Source organism: Ranitomeya imitator, chromosome 4 (assembly GCF_032444005.1).
Source record: "Ranitomeya imitator isolate aRanImi1 chromosome 4, aRanImi1.pri, whole genome shotgun sequence".
Taxonomy (NCBI): domain Eukaryota; kingdom Metazoa; phylum Chordata; class Amphibia; order Anura; family Dendrobatidae; genus Ranitomeya; species Ranitomeya imitator.
This window is the reverse complement of record NC_091285.1, coordinates 1,227,965-1,242,532: the sequence shown is the minus strand read 5'-3', so window position 1 is coordinate 1,242,532 and position 14,568 is coordinate 1,227,965. Positions and strand designations below refer to the sequence as shown.

Sequence of the window (14,568 nt, the reverse complement as noted above, 5' to 3'; positions counted from 1 at the left end):
AAACAACACATAAGAGGGGGGGGGGAGGGAGGGGGATGAGGGAAGAGGTCCAATGCACAACATATTAAAGACCACAATGTAATCAGTACAAGATACACAGATACAGTGTCAGATAAAGCCAAAAAAAAGAAAAAAAAAAAAAGTTAGAGAGGCATACATTTAAATAAGGGAGAGAGCAGACTGGAATATATATGCCGAGGATATCCAGGGGTCCCACCACGAGAGGACCCTAGTTTTCCTCGATAGACCCTGAACCATAATAACCTCATAGCAGAAGTGTAAGTCGATCCTGGAGATCAGCTCTGCTCTGGAGGGGACATCCGAGGCCTTCCAATGCTTCGCGATGCACTGTCTAGCGGCGACTAGGATATTAGAAACTATGGGCCGCAGGGGGGAAGGGAGATCAATGAGGGAGATGCCCAGAACAGCGAGCCGACCAGTCAACACAAGGGGGAGACGGGTCAGATCAGCAATCAAGGCCTCCACTTCACGCCAGAAGACCTGAATCTGCGGGCACGACCACCAGACATGAGAGGAGGACCCCAATGCACCGCATTTCCTCCAGCAGAGAAGGGAGGAGGCTGGGAAAACCCTCGCCAGGTGAACGGGGGTGAAGTACCAGTGGAGATGAATTTTTTTCACCTGTTCCAAGTGACCAAGACAGGACGAAAACCTGGAAGGGTGAACCATTGCAAATTGCCAATCCTCCAGGGAGGCATCAAAACCCAGCGCGGACTCCCAGGAAGACATAAAAGGAAGCTTGTCAGTAGAGCCAGATGAGATGAGGGCTTTATAGATTATGGAGATGCCATGTGGCACAATAGTGGCCGGCCTGAAGAATCTGTGGGCCGGATCCTCTGTCAAAGGCGGGGGCGCCCCGAATGACCGACGTGATCTGAGAAAGCTGCGGATCTGTAGATATTGAAAAAAATCAGACCCAGTAAGGGAGAATCTCCCTGAGAGGACCTCAAACGACAAAATGCCGTCAGAGCCGAAAAGGTCCGCTACCCGGAGCACCCTGCGCCTCGACCAGGAGGAAAGAGAAATGTGGCCGATGGCACACTCCAGAGCCTGCAAAGAGACATAATCATACATAAATGTTAGGTGGGAAATGCTAAGCAGCGCCCATAGTTTAGAACCGTTCCTGATTGACCGGAGACAGGGGCCCACAAGAGGAACTTGAAGCAGCTGAAGCTCCAAGAGCAATCTAAGCGATTTTTTGGGGGCAAAGTGAGATTCAATCAGGAACCAGGGCAAACATGAGTTTCCCTCCCACCATATCTTAAGGGGCTCAAGGATCGCCGCCCTGTAGTAAGACTGCACCGCAGGAGCTCCCAACCCCCCCTCAGAGTACGGTAGGGACATGATCCGACGCTTGACCCTATGGGGCTTTTTATTCCAAATAAACCGGTCTATATGGGAGTGAAAAGCTGAAATAAACTTCGAGGGGATGAAAAGGGGGAGGCACCGAAAAAGGTACATTATTTTGGGAAGGAATAGCATTTTCGCCGTTTGTATGCGGGCCATCCACGAGAGGGACGCACTTGTTAATTGCTCCATACCCCTCCTAACCTCCGACAGGGTTTCTTCACAATTCAAACGAACTATGTTATCTAGCTTGGTTATCCTGATGCCTAGGTACGTAAAACCCAAGGGAGCCCAAATAAACGCATATTGGGATTGAATTTGAATCTGAAGGGGGGCGGGGAGGTAAAGGGGAAAAATTGTGGATTTGGTCAAATTAAGCTTATAATATGAAACCACCGAGAACTCAGATAGGATGAGAGCGATCGCGTTCAGTGAGGATAAAGGTGAGGTGCATGTCAGGACCACGTCGTCGGCATAGAGACCGATTTTATGTTCAGAACCCCCCACCGCGATTCCCTTTATGTCCACGCTCTGCCTGACCATGGCAGCCAAAGGCTCCATGACCAAAGCAAAGATGATAGGGGAGAGGGGGCAGCCCTGGCAGGTACCATTCCGAATAGGAAATGTCCGAGACCCGAATCCCGCAGATCGAACCGACGCGCATGGATTGGAATATAATGCCATAACCGCTTTGCCAATCTGCCCGGTAAGTCCAAATTTCTCCAGTGTGAGTTCAATATAACCCCAGTGCACCCTGTCGAACGCCTTTTCGGCATCAAGCGACAGGAATACACTGGGGAGGCTCCCCCTCTCCACCACATCCAAGAGATCTATCAGGCGCCTGGTGCCATCCCTGGTCTGTCTGCCAGGAACAAACCCAACTTGGTCGGGGTGGATGAGACCAGGAAGGACCGAGAACAATCTGTTGGCCCAGACTTTTGCATAAATCTTAGCGTCGCAATTTAAAAGTGCTATCGGGCGGAAGTTCCCCGGAGATGTTGTGGGTTTCCCTTGTTTGGGGAGAGTCGCAATGGAAGCTTCCAACCCCTCCGCCCTAATACTGCCAACCGACATCCAATTATTAAAAAGGCGCAAAAGATAGGGCGAGAGGATAGAGAAGAACTGAGCATAGTAAAGGAAAGAATAGCCATCAGGCCCCAGGGAAGAACTCTTATTGGCTTCTCTAACAATCTGCGAGAGCTCAGACTCGACAATGGGAGCGTTTAGAAAAGAGAGCTGCTCCTGGGTGACCGAAGGGAGATTAGCCCTCTCCAAGAACGCCAAAATTGACTCCCGCGAAGGCTGAGGAATCCCTGGGTCAGACCCGAGGTCATAGAGAGAGGAATAATAAGATGCAAACTCCTCAGCAATCTGAATCGGGTTGCGAACCTGGGAGCCGTCAGGCATGAGCAAAAATGGGATCTTGGATTGAGCCTCTCTCTTCCTTACACGTCTGGCCAGCACAGCACCCGCTCGATCCCCCATTGTGTAGAATTTAGCTCTAGTTTTCCTCAGGGCCTTCTCAGCTCTGTGGAGGAGTAGATTACGAACATGCATTCGGGCTTTAGAAAGGTCAGAAAGAAGTGCAGGGGTGGGAGATAATTTATGAGCAGACTCCAGACGAGATAGTTTGCCTAGAGCCAAATGAAGGGCCGCATTGTGCTTCCTCTTAGCCTTTGCCGCCAGCTTGATGAAATGACCCCTAATCACCGCTTTGTGAGCAAACCAGAGGGTGTCATCACCTATACCTGGAGTGTCATTGGAGGCAAAAAATTCCCCCAGGGCCTCCTCTATACATTGGGAGTTGAATTGGTCAGCAAGGAGATGGGCATTGAGACGCCATTGCATAGGGGGTCTGATGGCCAAGGGGTCTTTCAGGGTGAGGGACACCGGGGCATGGTCCGACCAGGTGATACTGCCTATATCCGATGAGATGCAGTGAGGAAGAGCCACGTCATTCACCAGCACAAAATCAATCCTGCTATAGGAACCGTGTCTGGGAGACAAAAATGTATAATCTCTCTCACCGCAATGCAGATATCGCCAGACATCATGCAAGTGGAAAGAGTCAGCTAGAGGCCCGATCTCGCATCTAGTCAGGAAAGAGGCAGAGCAGTCAAGAACCCTAGACATTGGGGCATTGAAGTCACCAGCAATCAGTTTGTGACCATGCTGGATATCGTGTAAAGTTTTGAAAACGTCCTCCAGAAACTTAAGCTGCCCTACGTTAGGAGCGTAGATCGAAGCAATAGTATAGGGGGCATTATTAATAGGGTTAGAACCACAATGAATCTACCCAACGGATCCAGCTGAAATGAGTTGGATCTGCTGAAAAAAATGGCTACTCCCGCCTTTTTTGAAGGGCCGTTGGCGAAAAACTGATGCGGGTACAAACCTGATTGCATTCTGGGATTATCACATTCAAGCAAGTGAGTTTCCTGAAGACATAAAATATCATGACGGGATTTGCCCAACTGACGCCATACAACAGACCTCTTGCCCGGCGAGTTGAGGCCATTAACATTAATTGAAAACCGTGAAATACTCATTGGAAAGACATGAAAACAGTTTTACAATCTTCAGACACCGATGGCTTGTGCAAAGGCATAGAAAACATGTGGCCAATAGGGTAGGACACAAGTAAGGGCAGACCGGGAACAGGGAGGGGAGAAACAGGGAAACAAACAAGACATACGACAAATAAACCAGCGGACTGAGGTCCATTCAGGGAAACCCTGAGTCCAGAAGGTGAGAACCAGAAAAACAGTTCACTTATGGGGCAACCAAATGCTGCGGAACTCTCACGAGAGAAACCAACGCAGCTTAAAAAAAAAAAAAGAGAAAAAATCCAAGTGTGTCCGTGCGGGAAAATAGCCAGGAACCAAAGTTGCAGTGGGCTCAGGCCACCTCCCAGTCCGGTGTGATGCGAGCCCTGAGGCCTCCGCCAGCTCCAGGCTTAGAAAGGTTCACGGAGATCGAGGGATCTGGAGACGGGAGTCCCCATTTAGAGAGCGCAGAAGCTGCGTGGGACGGAGTTAGGCAGGTAGTGATTGATCCGTCTTTGCGGATGAGCAGCTTGGTAGGGAACCCCCAACGGTACAGGATGCCCTTCTCTCTGAGGATGGTAGTATAGGGGGCAAAGGCCCTCCGCAATGCCAGAGTACCCGGGGAAAGATCCGGAAAGACTGAGATGGTTGCAAATCTTTCAGGAAGAGCTGGGTTCCTCCTCAGGGCCTGTAGAAAGTCCTCTTTTATTTCGAAAAAGTGTATGCGTGCCAGCACATCTCTGGGGATGGAGGGTCCCAGGCCAGAGGGTTTGGGGATCCTATGCACGCGGTCAATTATGAAGTCCTTTGGCGCGAACTGTGGTAGGGCTGCCGCCATAAAGTCCTGCAGAAAAATCTTCAAATCCCCTGCCAGAACAGACTCCTCAATGCCTCTAAGTTTAACATTATTTCTCCTGGACCTATCTTCCAGGTCCAGGGCTTTAGAGTGAGTCTTAGCGGCCAGGGTTTGCAGGGTCTAATGGGCGTCCCAGAGTTCATTATGAGAAGAGACCAGCTCCGCCATCTTGCGTTCCAAGCGGTCCGTGCGGTTACCCAGCTCCGCCACCTCCCCTCTCAGCTCGGCTAGCATAGAGCGCATATCCTCCTGGATGGAGGTTCTGAGATCCCCAAGTAGACCCTTGAGGAGAGAAGCGGTCACCGGACCGTCGGCCGAATCAGACGCCGCACCGCCTGAATTTAACGCTGCTCCGCTTGAATGCGACGCCGCTCCGCCTGGATGCGACGCCGCAGCGCCCGACTGCGACGCCTGAGCGTTGCGTTGTGAAGAGCGGGAAGGCCTGGGGGGGACGGCGCCATCTTGGATACCGGCGGAGGCAGAGGAGAGGACGCAAAGAAGTCAGGAATTCACCTGGAGGGGTCGCGGGTGCCAGCTCTGGATTTCCCCATACACTCACCGAGGTGCCGGGAGTTAGTATCGATGTCTTGGAGGCAAACGAGGACACCGGAGAGGTAGAAATGTGCCGCTTTAAGGTTCCTGGCTGAGGAGCTCCCGCTCTGTGCGACCTACTCCATCGGCAGACAGGCCACGCCCCCCTTGTGCAGTCATTTTGTAACATAGTAACATAGTAACATAGTAACATAGTAACATAGTTAGTAAGGCCGAAAAAAGCCATTTGTCCATCCAGTTCAGCCTATATTCCATCATAATAAATCCCCAGATCTACGTCCTTCTACAGAACCTAATAATTGTATGATACAATATTGTTCTGCTCCAGGAAGACATCCAGGCCTCTCTTGAACCCCTCGACTGAGTTCGCCATCACCACCTCCTCAGGCAAGCAATTCCAGATTCTCACTGCCCTAACAGTAAAGAATCCTCTTCTATGTTGGTGGAAAAACCTTCTCTCCTCCAGACGCAAAGAATGCCCCCTTGTGCCCGTCACCTTCCTTGGTATAAACAGATCCTCAGCGAGATATTTGTATTGTCCCCTTATATACTTATACATGGTTATTAGATCGCCCCTCAGTCGTCTTTTTTCTAGACTAAATAATCCTAATTTCGCTAATCTATCTGGGTATTGTAGTTCTCCCATCCCCTTTATTAATTTTGTTGCCCTCCTTTGTACTCTCTCTAGTTCCATTATATCCTTCCTGAGCACCGGTGCCCAAAACTGGACACAGTACTCCATGTGCGGTCTAACTAGGGATTTGTACAGAGGCAGTATAATGCTCTCATCATGTGTATCCAGACCTCTTTTAATGCACCCCATGATCCTGTTTGCCTTGGCAGCTGCTGCCTGGCACTGGCTGCTCCAGGTAAGTTTATTATTAACTAGGATCCCCAAGTCCTTCTCCCTGTCAGATTTACCCAGTGGTTTCCCATTCAGTGTGTAATGGTGACATTGATTCCTTCTTCCCATGTGTATAACCTTACATTTATCATTGTTAAACCTCATCTGCCACCTTTCAGCCCAAGTTTCCAACTTATCCAGATCCATCTGTAGCAGAATACTATCTTCTCTTGTATTAACTGCTTTACATAGTTTTGTATCATCTGCAAATATCGATATTTTACTGTGTAAACCTTCTACCAGATCATTAATGAATATGTTGAAGAGAACAGGTCCCAATACTGACCCCTGCGGTACCCCACTGGTCACAGCGACCCAGTTAGAGACTATACCATTTATAACCACCCTCTGCTTTCTATCACTAAGCCAGTTACTAACCCATTTACACACATTTTCCCCCAGACCAAGCATTCTCATTTTGTGTACCAACCTCTTGTGCGGTACGGTATCAAACGCTTTGGAAAAATCGAGATATACCACGTCCAATGACTCACCGTGGTCCAGCCTATAGCTTACCTCTTCATAAAAACTGATTAGATTGGTTTGACAGGAGCGATTTCTCATAAACCCATGCTGATATGGAGTTAAACAGTTATTCTCATTGAGATAATCCAGAATAACATCCCTCAGAAACCCTTCAAATATTTTACCAACAATAGAGGTTAGACTTACTGGCCTATAATTTCCAGGTTCACTTTTAGAGCCCTTTTTGAATATTGGCACCACATTTGCTATGCGCCAGTCCTGCGGAACAGACCCTGTCGCTATAGAGTCCCTAAAAATAAGAAATAATGGTTTATCTATTACATTACTTAGTTCTCTTAGTACTCGTGGGTGTATGCCATCCGGACCCGGAGATTTATCTATTTTAATCTTATTTAGCCGGTTTCGCACCTCTTCTTGGGTTAGATTGGTGACCCTTAATATAGGGTTTTCATTGTTTCTTGGGATTTCACCTAGCATTTCATTTTCCACCGTGAATACCGTGGAGAAGAAGGTGTTTAATATGTTAGCTTTTTCCTCGTCATCTACAACCATTCTTTCCTCACTATTTTTTAAGGGGCCTACATTTTCAGTTTTTATTCTTTTACTATTGATATAGTTGAAGAACAGTTTGGGATTAGTTTTACTCTCCTTAGCAATGTGCTTCTCTGTTTCCTTTTTGGCAACTTTAATTAGTTTTTTAGATAAAGTATTTTTCTCCCTATAGTTTTTTAGAGCTTCAATGGTGCCATCCTGCTTTAGTAGTGCAAATGCTTTCTTTTTACTGTTAATTGCCTGTCTTACTTCTTTGTTTAGCCACATTGGGTTTTTCCTATTTCTAGTCCTTTTATTCCCACAAGGTATAAACCGCTTACACTGCGTATTTAGGATGTTCTTAAACATTTCCCATTTATTATCTGTATTCTTATTTCTGAGGATATTGTCCCAGTCTACCAGATTAAGGGCATCTCTAAGCTGGTCAAACTTTGCCTTCCTAAAGTTCAATGTTTTTGTGACTCCCTGACAAGTGCCCCTAGTGAAAGACAGGTGAAACTGTACAATATTGTGGTCGCTATTTCCTAGATGCCCGACCACCTGCAGATTTGTTATTCTGTCAGGTCTATTAGATAGTATTAGGTCTAAAAGTGCTGCTCCTCTGGTTGGATTCTGCACCAATTGTGAAAGATAATTTTTCTTGGTTATTAGCAGAAACCTGTTGCCTTTATGGGTTTCACAGGTTTCTGTTTCCCAGTTAATATCCGGGTAGTTAAAGTCCCCCATAACCAGGACCTCATTATGGGTTGCAGCTTCATCTATCTGCTTTAGAAGTAGACTTTCCATGCTTTCTGTTATATTTGGGGGTTTGTAACAGACCCCAATGAGAATTTTGTTACCATTTTTCCCTCCATGAATTTCGACCCATATGGACTCGACATCCTCATTCCCTTTGCTAATATCCTCCCTTAAAGTGGACTTTAGACAAGACTTTACATAGAGACAAACCCCTCCTCCTCTCCGATTTTTACGATCCTTTCTAAACAGACTGTAACCCTGTAAGTTAACTGCCCAGTCATAGCTTTCATCTAACCATGTCTCAGTTATTCCCACTATGTCAAAGTAGGAGACCACTTTTTGTGTTTCTAAGCTTTGTCCTTGCAGTATTTTATGTCCATGGTGCATGCTGCTTTCCTGTCAGTTCTTGGCCTTCGATGCACTGCACCATTGTTGGATTCTGGTGGGTGACTCTTTTCAATAGGAAGATCTTGTCTTGTCTACATGACGAAATAAGTTAGACACTCCTCCAGCCAATGACAAGGCGCGACTCACCCAGGTGACCGGTGGGAAGCTGTGACCTGATCCATCTCTTCTGTTATCACATATTTGTTCATGATTGGGTCCCTGCCATTCACGTGGTCTGTAAGGTCACTGCTCTACGATCTGACATGATGATGGTTTCCATGTTTGTCTTATCAGCAGGTTCTCTCGCAGTGACATTTGGCGTGTTCATAAATGCAGTAAGAATGTGCTGCTCTCATTACCGCCATGTCGGGGGACATGTTTCCAGCTGGCTAGACCGTGCTAAGGAATATAATGGCGGCTGCTACAGTGAATCCCACGTGGAAAATGCGAAAGCGCTGATCAGGCTCCTTCCACTCTTTGTCTTTCAAGTTCTATACCGAATCTGCACCGCTCAGGTGGGCAAAGAAAGTGGAACATTCCCTCCGTTATCTCATAGCAGAAAAAGCTGTAACACTATGTGTCTAGCCCTAGTACTCCCGAAGCTTTAGTCCCCTGTACCCCATATATCTTACAACTTAATACCCCCGAAGCATTACTCTCCTGTACCCCATACACCTGCAGCCTTACTACTCCCAAACAATTAGTCCGCGGTAACCCATATATCTCCCACCTTAGTACCCTAAACAGTTACTCTCCTGTACCGTATATATCTCCCACCTAAGTACCCCTGAACCATTACTCTCCTGTACCCCATACACCTGCAGCCTTAGTACCCCCAAACAATTAGTCCCCTGTACCCCATATATCTTCCACCTTAGTTACCCCGCACCATTACTCTGCCATACCCTATATATCTCCCACCTTTGTACCCCAAACCATTACTTTCCTATACCCTATATATCTCCCACCTTAGTACCCTGAACCATTACTCTCGTGTACCCCATGGACCTCCAGCATTAGTACCCCTGAACCATTAGTCCCCTGTACCCTACAGTTGTGGCCAAAAGTATTGACACCCCTGCAATTCTGTCAGATAATACTCCGTTTCTTCCTGAAAATGATTGCAATCACTAATTCTTTGGTATTATTATCTTCATTTAATTTGTCTTAAATGAAAAAAACACAAAAGAGAATGAAGCAAAAAGCAAAACATTGATCATTTCACACAAAACTCCAAAAATGGGCCAGACAGAAGTATTGGCACCCTCAGCCTAATACTTGGTTGCACAACCTTTAGCCAAAATACCTGCGACCAACCGCTTCCGGTAACATCAATGAGTTTCTTACAAAGCTCTGCTGGAATTTTAGACCATTCTTCTTTGGCAAACTGCTCCAGGTCCCTGATATTTGAAGGGTGCCTTCTCCAAACTGCCATTTTTAGATCTCTCTACAGGTGTTCTATGGGATTCAGGCCTGGACTCATTGCTGGCCACCTTAGAAGTCTCCAGTGCTTTCTCTCAAACCATTTTCTAGTGATTTTTGAAGTGTGTTTTGGGTCATTGTCCTGCTGGAAGACCCATGACCTCTGAGGGAGACCCAGCTTTCTCACACTGGGCCCTACATTATGCTGCAAAATTTGTTGGTAGTCTTCAGACTTCATAATGCCATGCACACGGTCAAGCAGTCCAGTGCCAGAGGCAGCAAAGCGACCCCAAAACATCAGGGAACCTCCGCCATGTTTGACTGTAGGGACCGTGTTCTTTTCTTTGAATGCCTCTTTTTTTCTCCTGTAAACTCTATGTTTATTCCTTTGCCCATAAAGCTCTACTTTTGTCTCATCTGACCAGAGAACATTCTTCCAAAACGTTTTAGGCTTTTTCAGGTAAGTTTTGGCAAACTCCAGCCTGGCTTTTTTATGTCTCGGGGTAAGAAGTTCGGTCTTCTACCATACAGTCCCTTTTCATTCAGACGCCGACGGATAGTACGGGGTGACACTGTTGTACCCTTGGACTGCAGGGCAGCTTGAACTTGTTTGGATGTTAGTCGAGGTTCTTTATCCAACATCCGCACAATCCTGCGTTGAAATCTCTTGTCAATTTTTCTTTTCTGTCCACATCTAGGGAGGTTAGCCACAGTGCCATGGGCTTTACACTTCTTGATGACACTGCGCACGGTAGACACAGGAGCATTCAGGTCTTTGGAGATGGACTTGTAGCCTTGAGATTGCTCATGCTTCCTCACAATTTGGTTTCTCAAGTCCTCAGACAGTTCTCTGGTCTTCTTTCTTTTCTCCATGCTCAATGTGGTCACACAAGGACACAGGACAGAGGTTGAGTCAACTTTAATCCATGTCAACTGGCTGCAAGTGTGATTTAGTTATTGCCAACACCTGTTAGGTGCCACAGGTAAGTTACAGGTGCTGTTAATTACACAAATTACAGAAGCATCACATGATTTTTCCAACAGTGCCAATACTTTTGTCCACCCCCTTTTTTATGTTTGGTGTGAAATTATATCCAATTTGGCTTTAGGACAATTCTTCTTTTGTTTTTTGTTTTTACATTTAAGACAAATTAAATGAAGATAATAATACCAAAGAATTTGTGATTGTAATCATTTTCAGGAAGAAACTGAGTATTATCTGACAGAATTGCAGGGGTGTCAATACTTTTGGCCACAACTGTATATATCTCCCACCTTAGTACCCCCGAACCATTACTCTCGTGTACCCTGTGCACCTCCAGCCTTAGTACCCCCAAACCATTGATCCCTTGTACCACATATATCTTCCACATTAGTTACCCGAACCATTATCCATGATGAATACGGGTTAATTCTTCTATCCTACCCAGTGTCTCCTCACATTAGTTTGCTGTTTTTGTTTCTGTGTTTTTCATCCCATATAGCACCACAGTGACCCTGATCACCACAGCTACCCCGTCTTTTGTCTCCTGTAGGTTTCATCTGGGTTTTTTATTCAGTCTATGAACTGTAACCTAAGCCTTAATGGGTTCCTGCTCCCCATTGCGGCCATGAAGGTGATAAGTATCATCCCCATTATCCTTCTGACTCCTTGTCTGGAGAAAGTCCACTCCTTCCTGTTCTCCAAGCCAGGATACCAGCTGTTACCTTGTATGTCAATAGGTGAGTGTCCTCATGAATGGTCATCTGTCCAGGAAAGGTGTCCAGTGATGACATCATAAGTCATGGAGCTATATATCAATATAATCACCCAGGCAACACTTGGTATCAATGAGCTAGGAGCCTCCTCTATACCTAGACCCAACATTGGTAACCAACCCAAACCCCACGATAAAAGCCAGAGACTCCCCTAAATCAGTAACCAAACCTAGACCCACCATGAAGACTAGAGACACCCCAACATCAGGAACCAAACCTAGACCCACCATGAAGACTAGAGACTCCCCTAAATCAGTAACCAAACCTAGACCCACCATGAAGACTAGAGACTCCCCTAAATCAGTAACCAAACCTAGGCCCACCATGAAGACTAGAGACACCCCAACATCCGGAACCAAACCTAGACCCATCATGAAGACTAGAGACTCCCCTAAATCAGTAACCAAACCTAGACCCACCATGAAGACTAGAGACTCCCCCAAATTAGTAATCAACCCTAAACCCACAATAAAAGCAAGTTTCCCCAACATCAGTAACCAGAGCTAGACCCACCAGAAGACTAGAAACTTCTTCACAATAGAAATCAAACCTAGAACCACCATGAAGACTAGAGACTCCCCAACATCAGTAACCAAACTTAGACCCCACATATCAAGGTCAGAGACTTCCCAATATCAGTAACCAAATACAGTTCAACCATAAAGTCCAGAAACTACTCAACATCTGTAACCAAATCAAGACCCAAGGGAAATAGACCTCTAAAAGTTAACCTTTATTAATGTGTTTTAAAAGGGTCAAAAATACTTGATTATCCTAAAAATGGTGCAAAAATAGAGGGTCAACAGTGAAAAGAAAGTATAATAACTTGTCTAAGGGCTAATCTCTGCCTAAATGAGCCATAAGGTACAGCCTGCCTACCAGCGGAGGTTGACACCCAAGTTGTAGATGTGATGACGCCACCGCTCAACGTCAGCATTGACTTCGGCCATAGGGAGCACTGAAGCCCTCAACCCTGAATCCCCTGATGAACCCTTGTACTTTCTAAGGGGGAAACACGTTGGGAATAAGAGGGAGCTGAAATGGCTGATAAGTACCACAATTATGTGGAATCTATTTTTCATGGCTATTGATATTGGATTATGCACCCATTTATGTGCTGGTTTCTGAAAGTAGAAGAGAAGAGAGTGGATTAACCTCGTAGTGACAGAGACCATTTTCTACTTACTGACCACTGTCAGTTTATGAAGTTACAGCTCTGGAAAGCTTCAACCTATCCCAGTGAGTCTGAGAATTTTTTTGTGACATATTGTACTTCGTGTTAGCAGTAAATAATTTTCAGTATGACTTGCGTTTATTTATGAAAAAACAGGAATTTGTCAAAAATGTTGAACATTTGCTAATTTTTAAACTTTTCATTTTTGTACCCTTAGATCAGAAAGTGGTGTCACACAAAATAGTTAATAAATAACATTTCCCACATGTAAACTTTACATCAACACATTTTTGAAAACATTTTTTATTTTGTTAGGACATTATAAGGGTTAAAAACTTGACCAGCGATTTCTCATTTTTCCAACAATTTGCAAAATCATTTTTTTAGGGACTACATTACATTTGAAATGAGTTTCTATGACCGAAAATACCCCAAAGTGACACCATTCTAAAAACTGCAGCCCTCCAGGTGCACAAAGCCACATTCAAGAAGTTTATTAACCCTTCAGGTTCTTCACGAGAACTAAAGCAATGTGGAAGAAAAAAAATGAACATTTTACTTTTTTCGCAAAAAACTTATTTTGTAACCAATTTTTTTATTTTCACAAGGGTGTGAAGAGAAAATGGACCACAAAATTTGTTGTGCAATTTCTCCTGAGTACGCCGATACCCCATATGTACGGGGGAACCACTGTTTGGGTGCATGGCAGGGCTCAGAAGGGAGGGAGCGCCATTTGACTTTTTGAACGCAAAATTGGCTGGAATTAATGGTGGTGCCATGTCATGTTTGGAGACCCCTGATGTACCTAAACAGTGGAAACCTAACCCTAACGACAACCCTAACCCCAACACACCCCTAACCCTAATCCCAACCATAACCACAACTCTAACCTTAGCCCAACCCTAACCTTAACTTTAGCCCAACCCTAACCCTTTTACCTAACTAAGGGGTTTGATTTGCTGTTTTTTTTTTAATTTTGATCACTGTGATAGGGTCCATCACAGTGATCATAATGAACCAATAGGAAAAATTTCCTATTGTTGCCAGGTGCTGATCACATCAGAGGAGAGAAAAATGATATGGGAAATCTGACTTTTTTTTGTGGTTGCCGTTATAACAATAATAACGGCTATCGCAACACTGAGGTAGGTAAAAACTGACCTAAATCAAGTTTTCTGGGGTCTCAGCTACCCCTGATATCTGAGACCCCAGAGAAATTCCAACCCTGTGGGGTTCTATACACTTATTACTCAGCGCCGTTAAAAAGCGCACCCTTAACTGCCGCCGTTAAAAGGCTTATCGGCAGTCGTTAAGGGGTTAATGCCACGATTATTTGGGATTTCTGTACGGTGATTTGATGTTTAGTTTTGTACCCATAGTTTTTACATAAAGATTGGGCGTTAGGCTATTTTGACTGAGGGAACAAGAAAGAACTAATTATGTAGCAGTACCTTGTCATCTCACTGTGCACCCACGTGTTCTATTACGGTAGTTGTATTTGTGCTATGAGACCACATGAGTATTATGGGCACTGTGCATTGGCGTTATTGATTAGACATTTCTTTTGTTTAACCTGTAGCCCCCCCAAAAGACTATTATTGTGATTACATACTCTGACTGTATCATTTTTGTTAGGGTATTAATGTGACTGTACATCTGGGCTGCATCCCTCCAGGAACATACGGCAATAACTACGAGATATTCATCTTTTTATTATACCTTTATTTGGCCTGGGGTACTACCTTCAGCTGTGTTTATGTGTGTTTTCGTGTATATTTTAGTGTGTAGGACGTTTGGGGTGCCCTAGGGTCCCTAAGGGCTACCG

At 45.4% G+C, this 14,568-nt stretch overlaps 1 protein-coding gene across 1 annotated transcript in view; it reads left to right on the top strand.

The window, feature by feature from the left end:
* Positions 1-14,568, top strand: part of SLC15A5 (solute carrier family 15 member 5) — a 107,014-nt gene that overhangs the window by 55,467 nt on the left and 36,979 nt on the right. The window contains exons 4-5 of the mRNA XM_069761855.1: positions 8,684-8,904; positions 11,347-11,533. Coding sequence (XP_069617956.1) covers positions 8,684-8,904; positions 11,347-11,533 — 408 coding nt within the window. The remainder of the gene's footprint in view (positions 1-8,683; positions 8,905-11,346; positions 11,534-14,568) is intronic.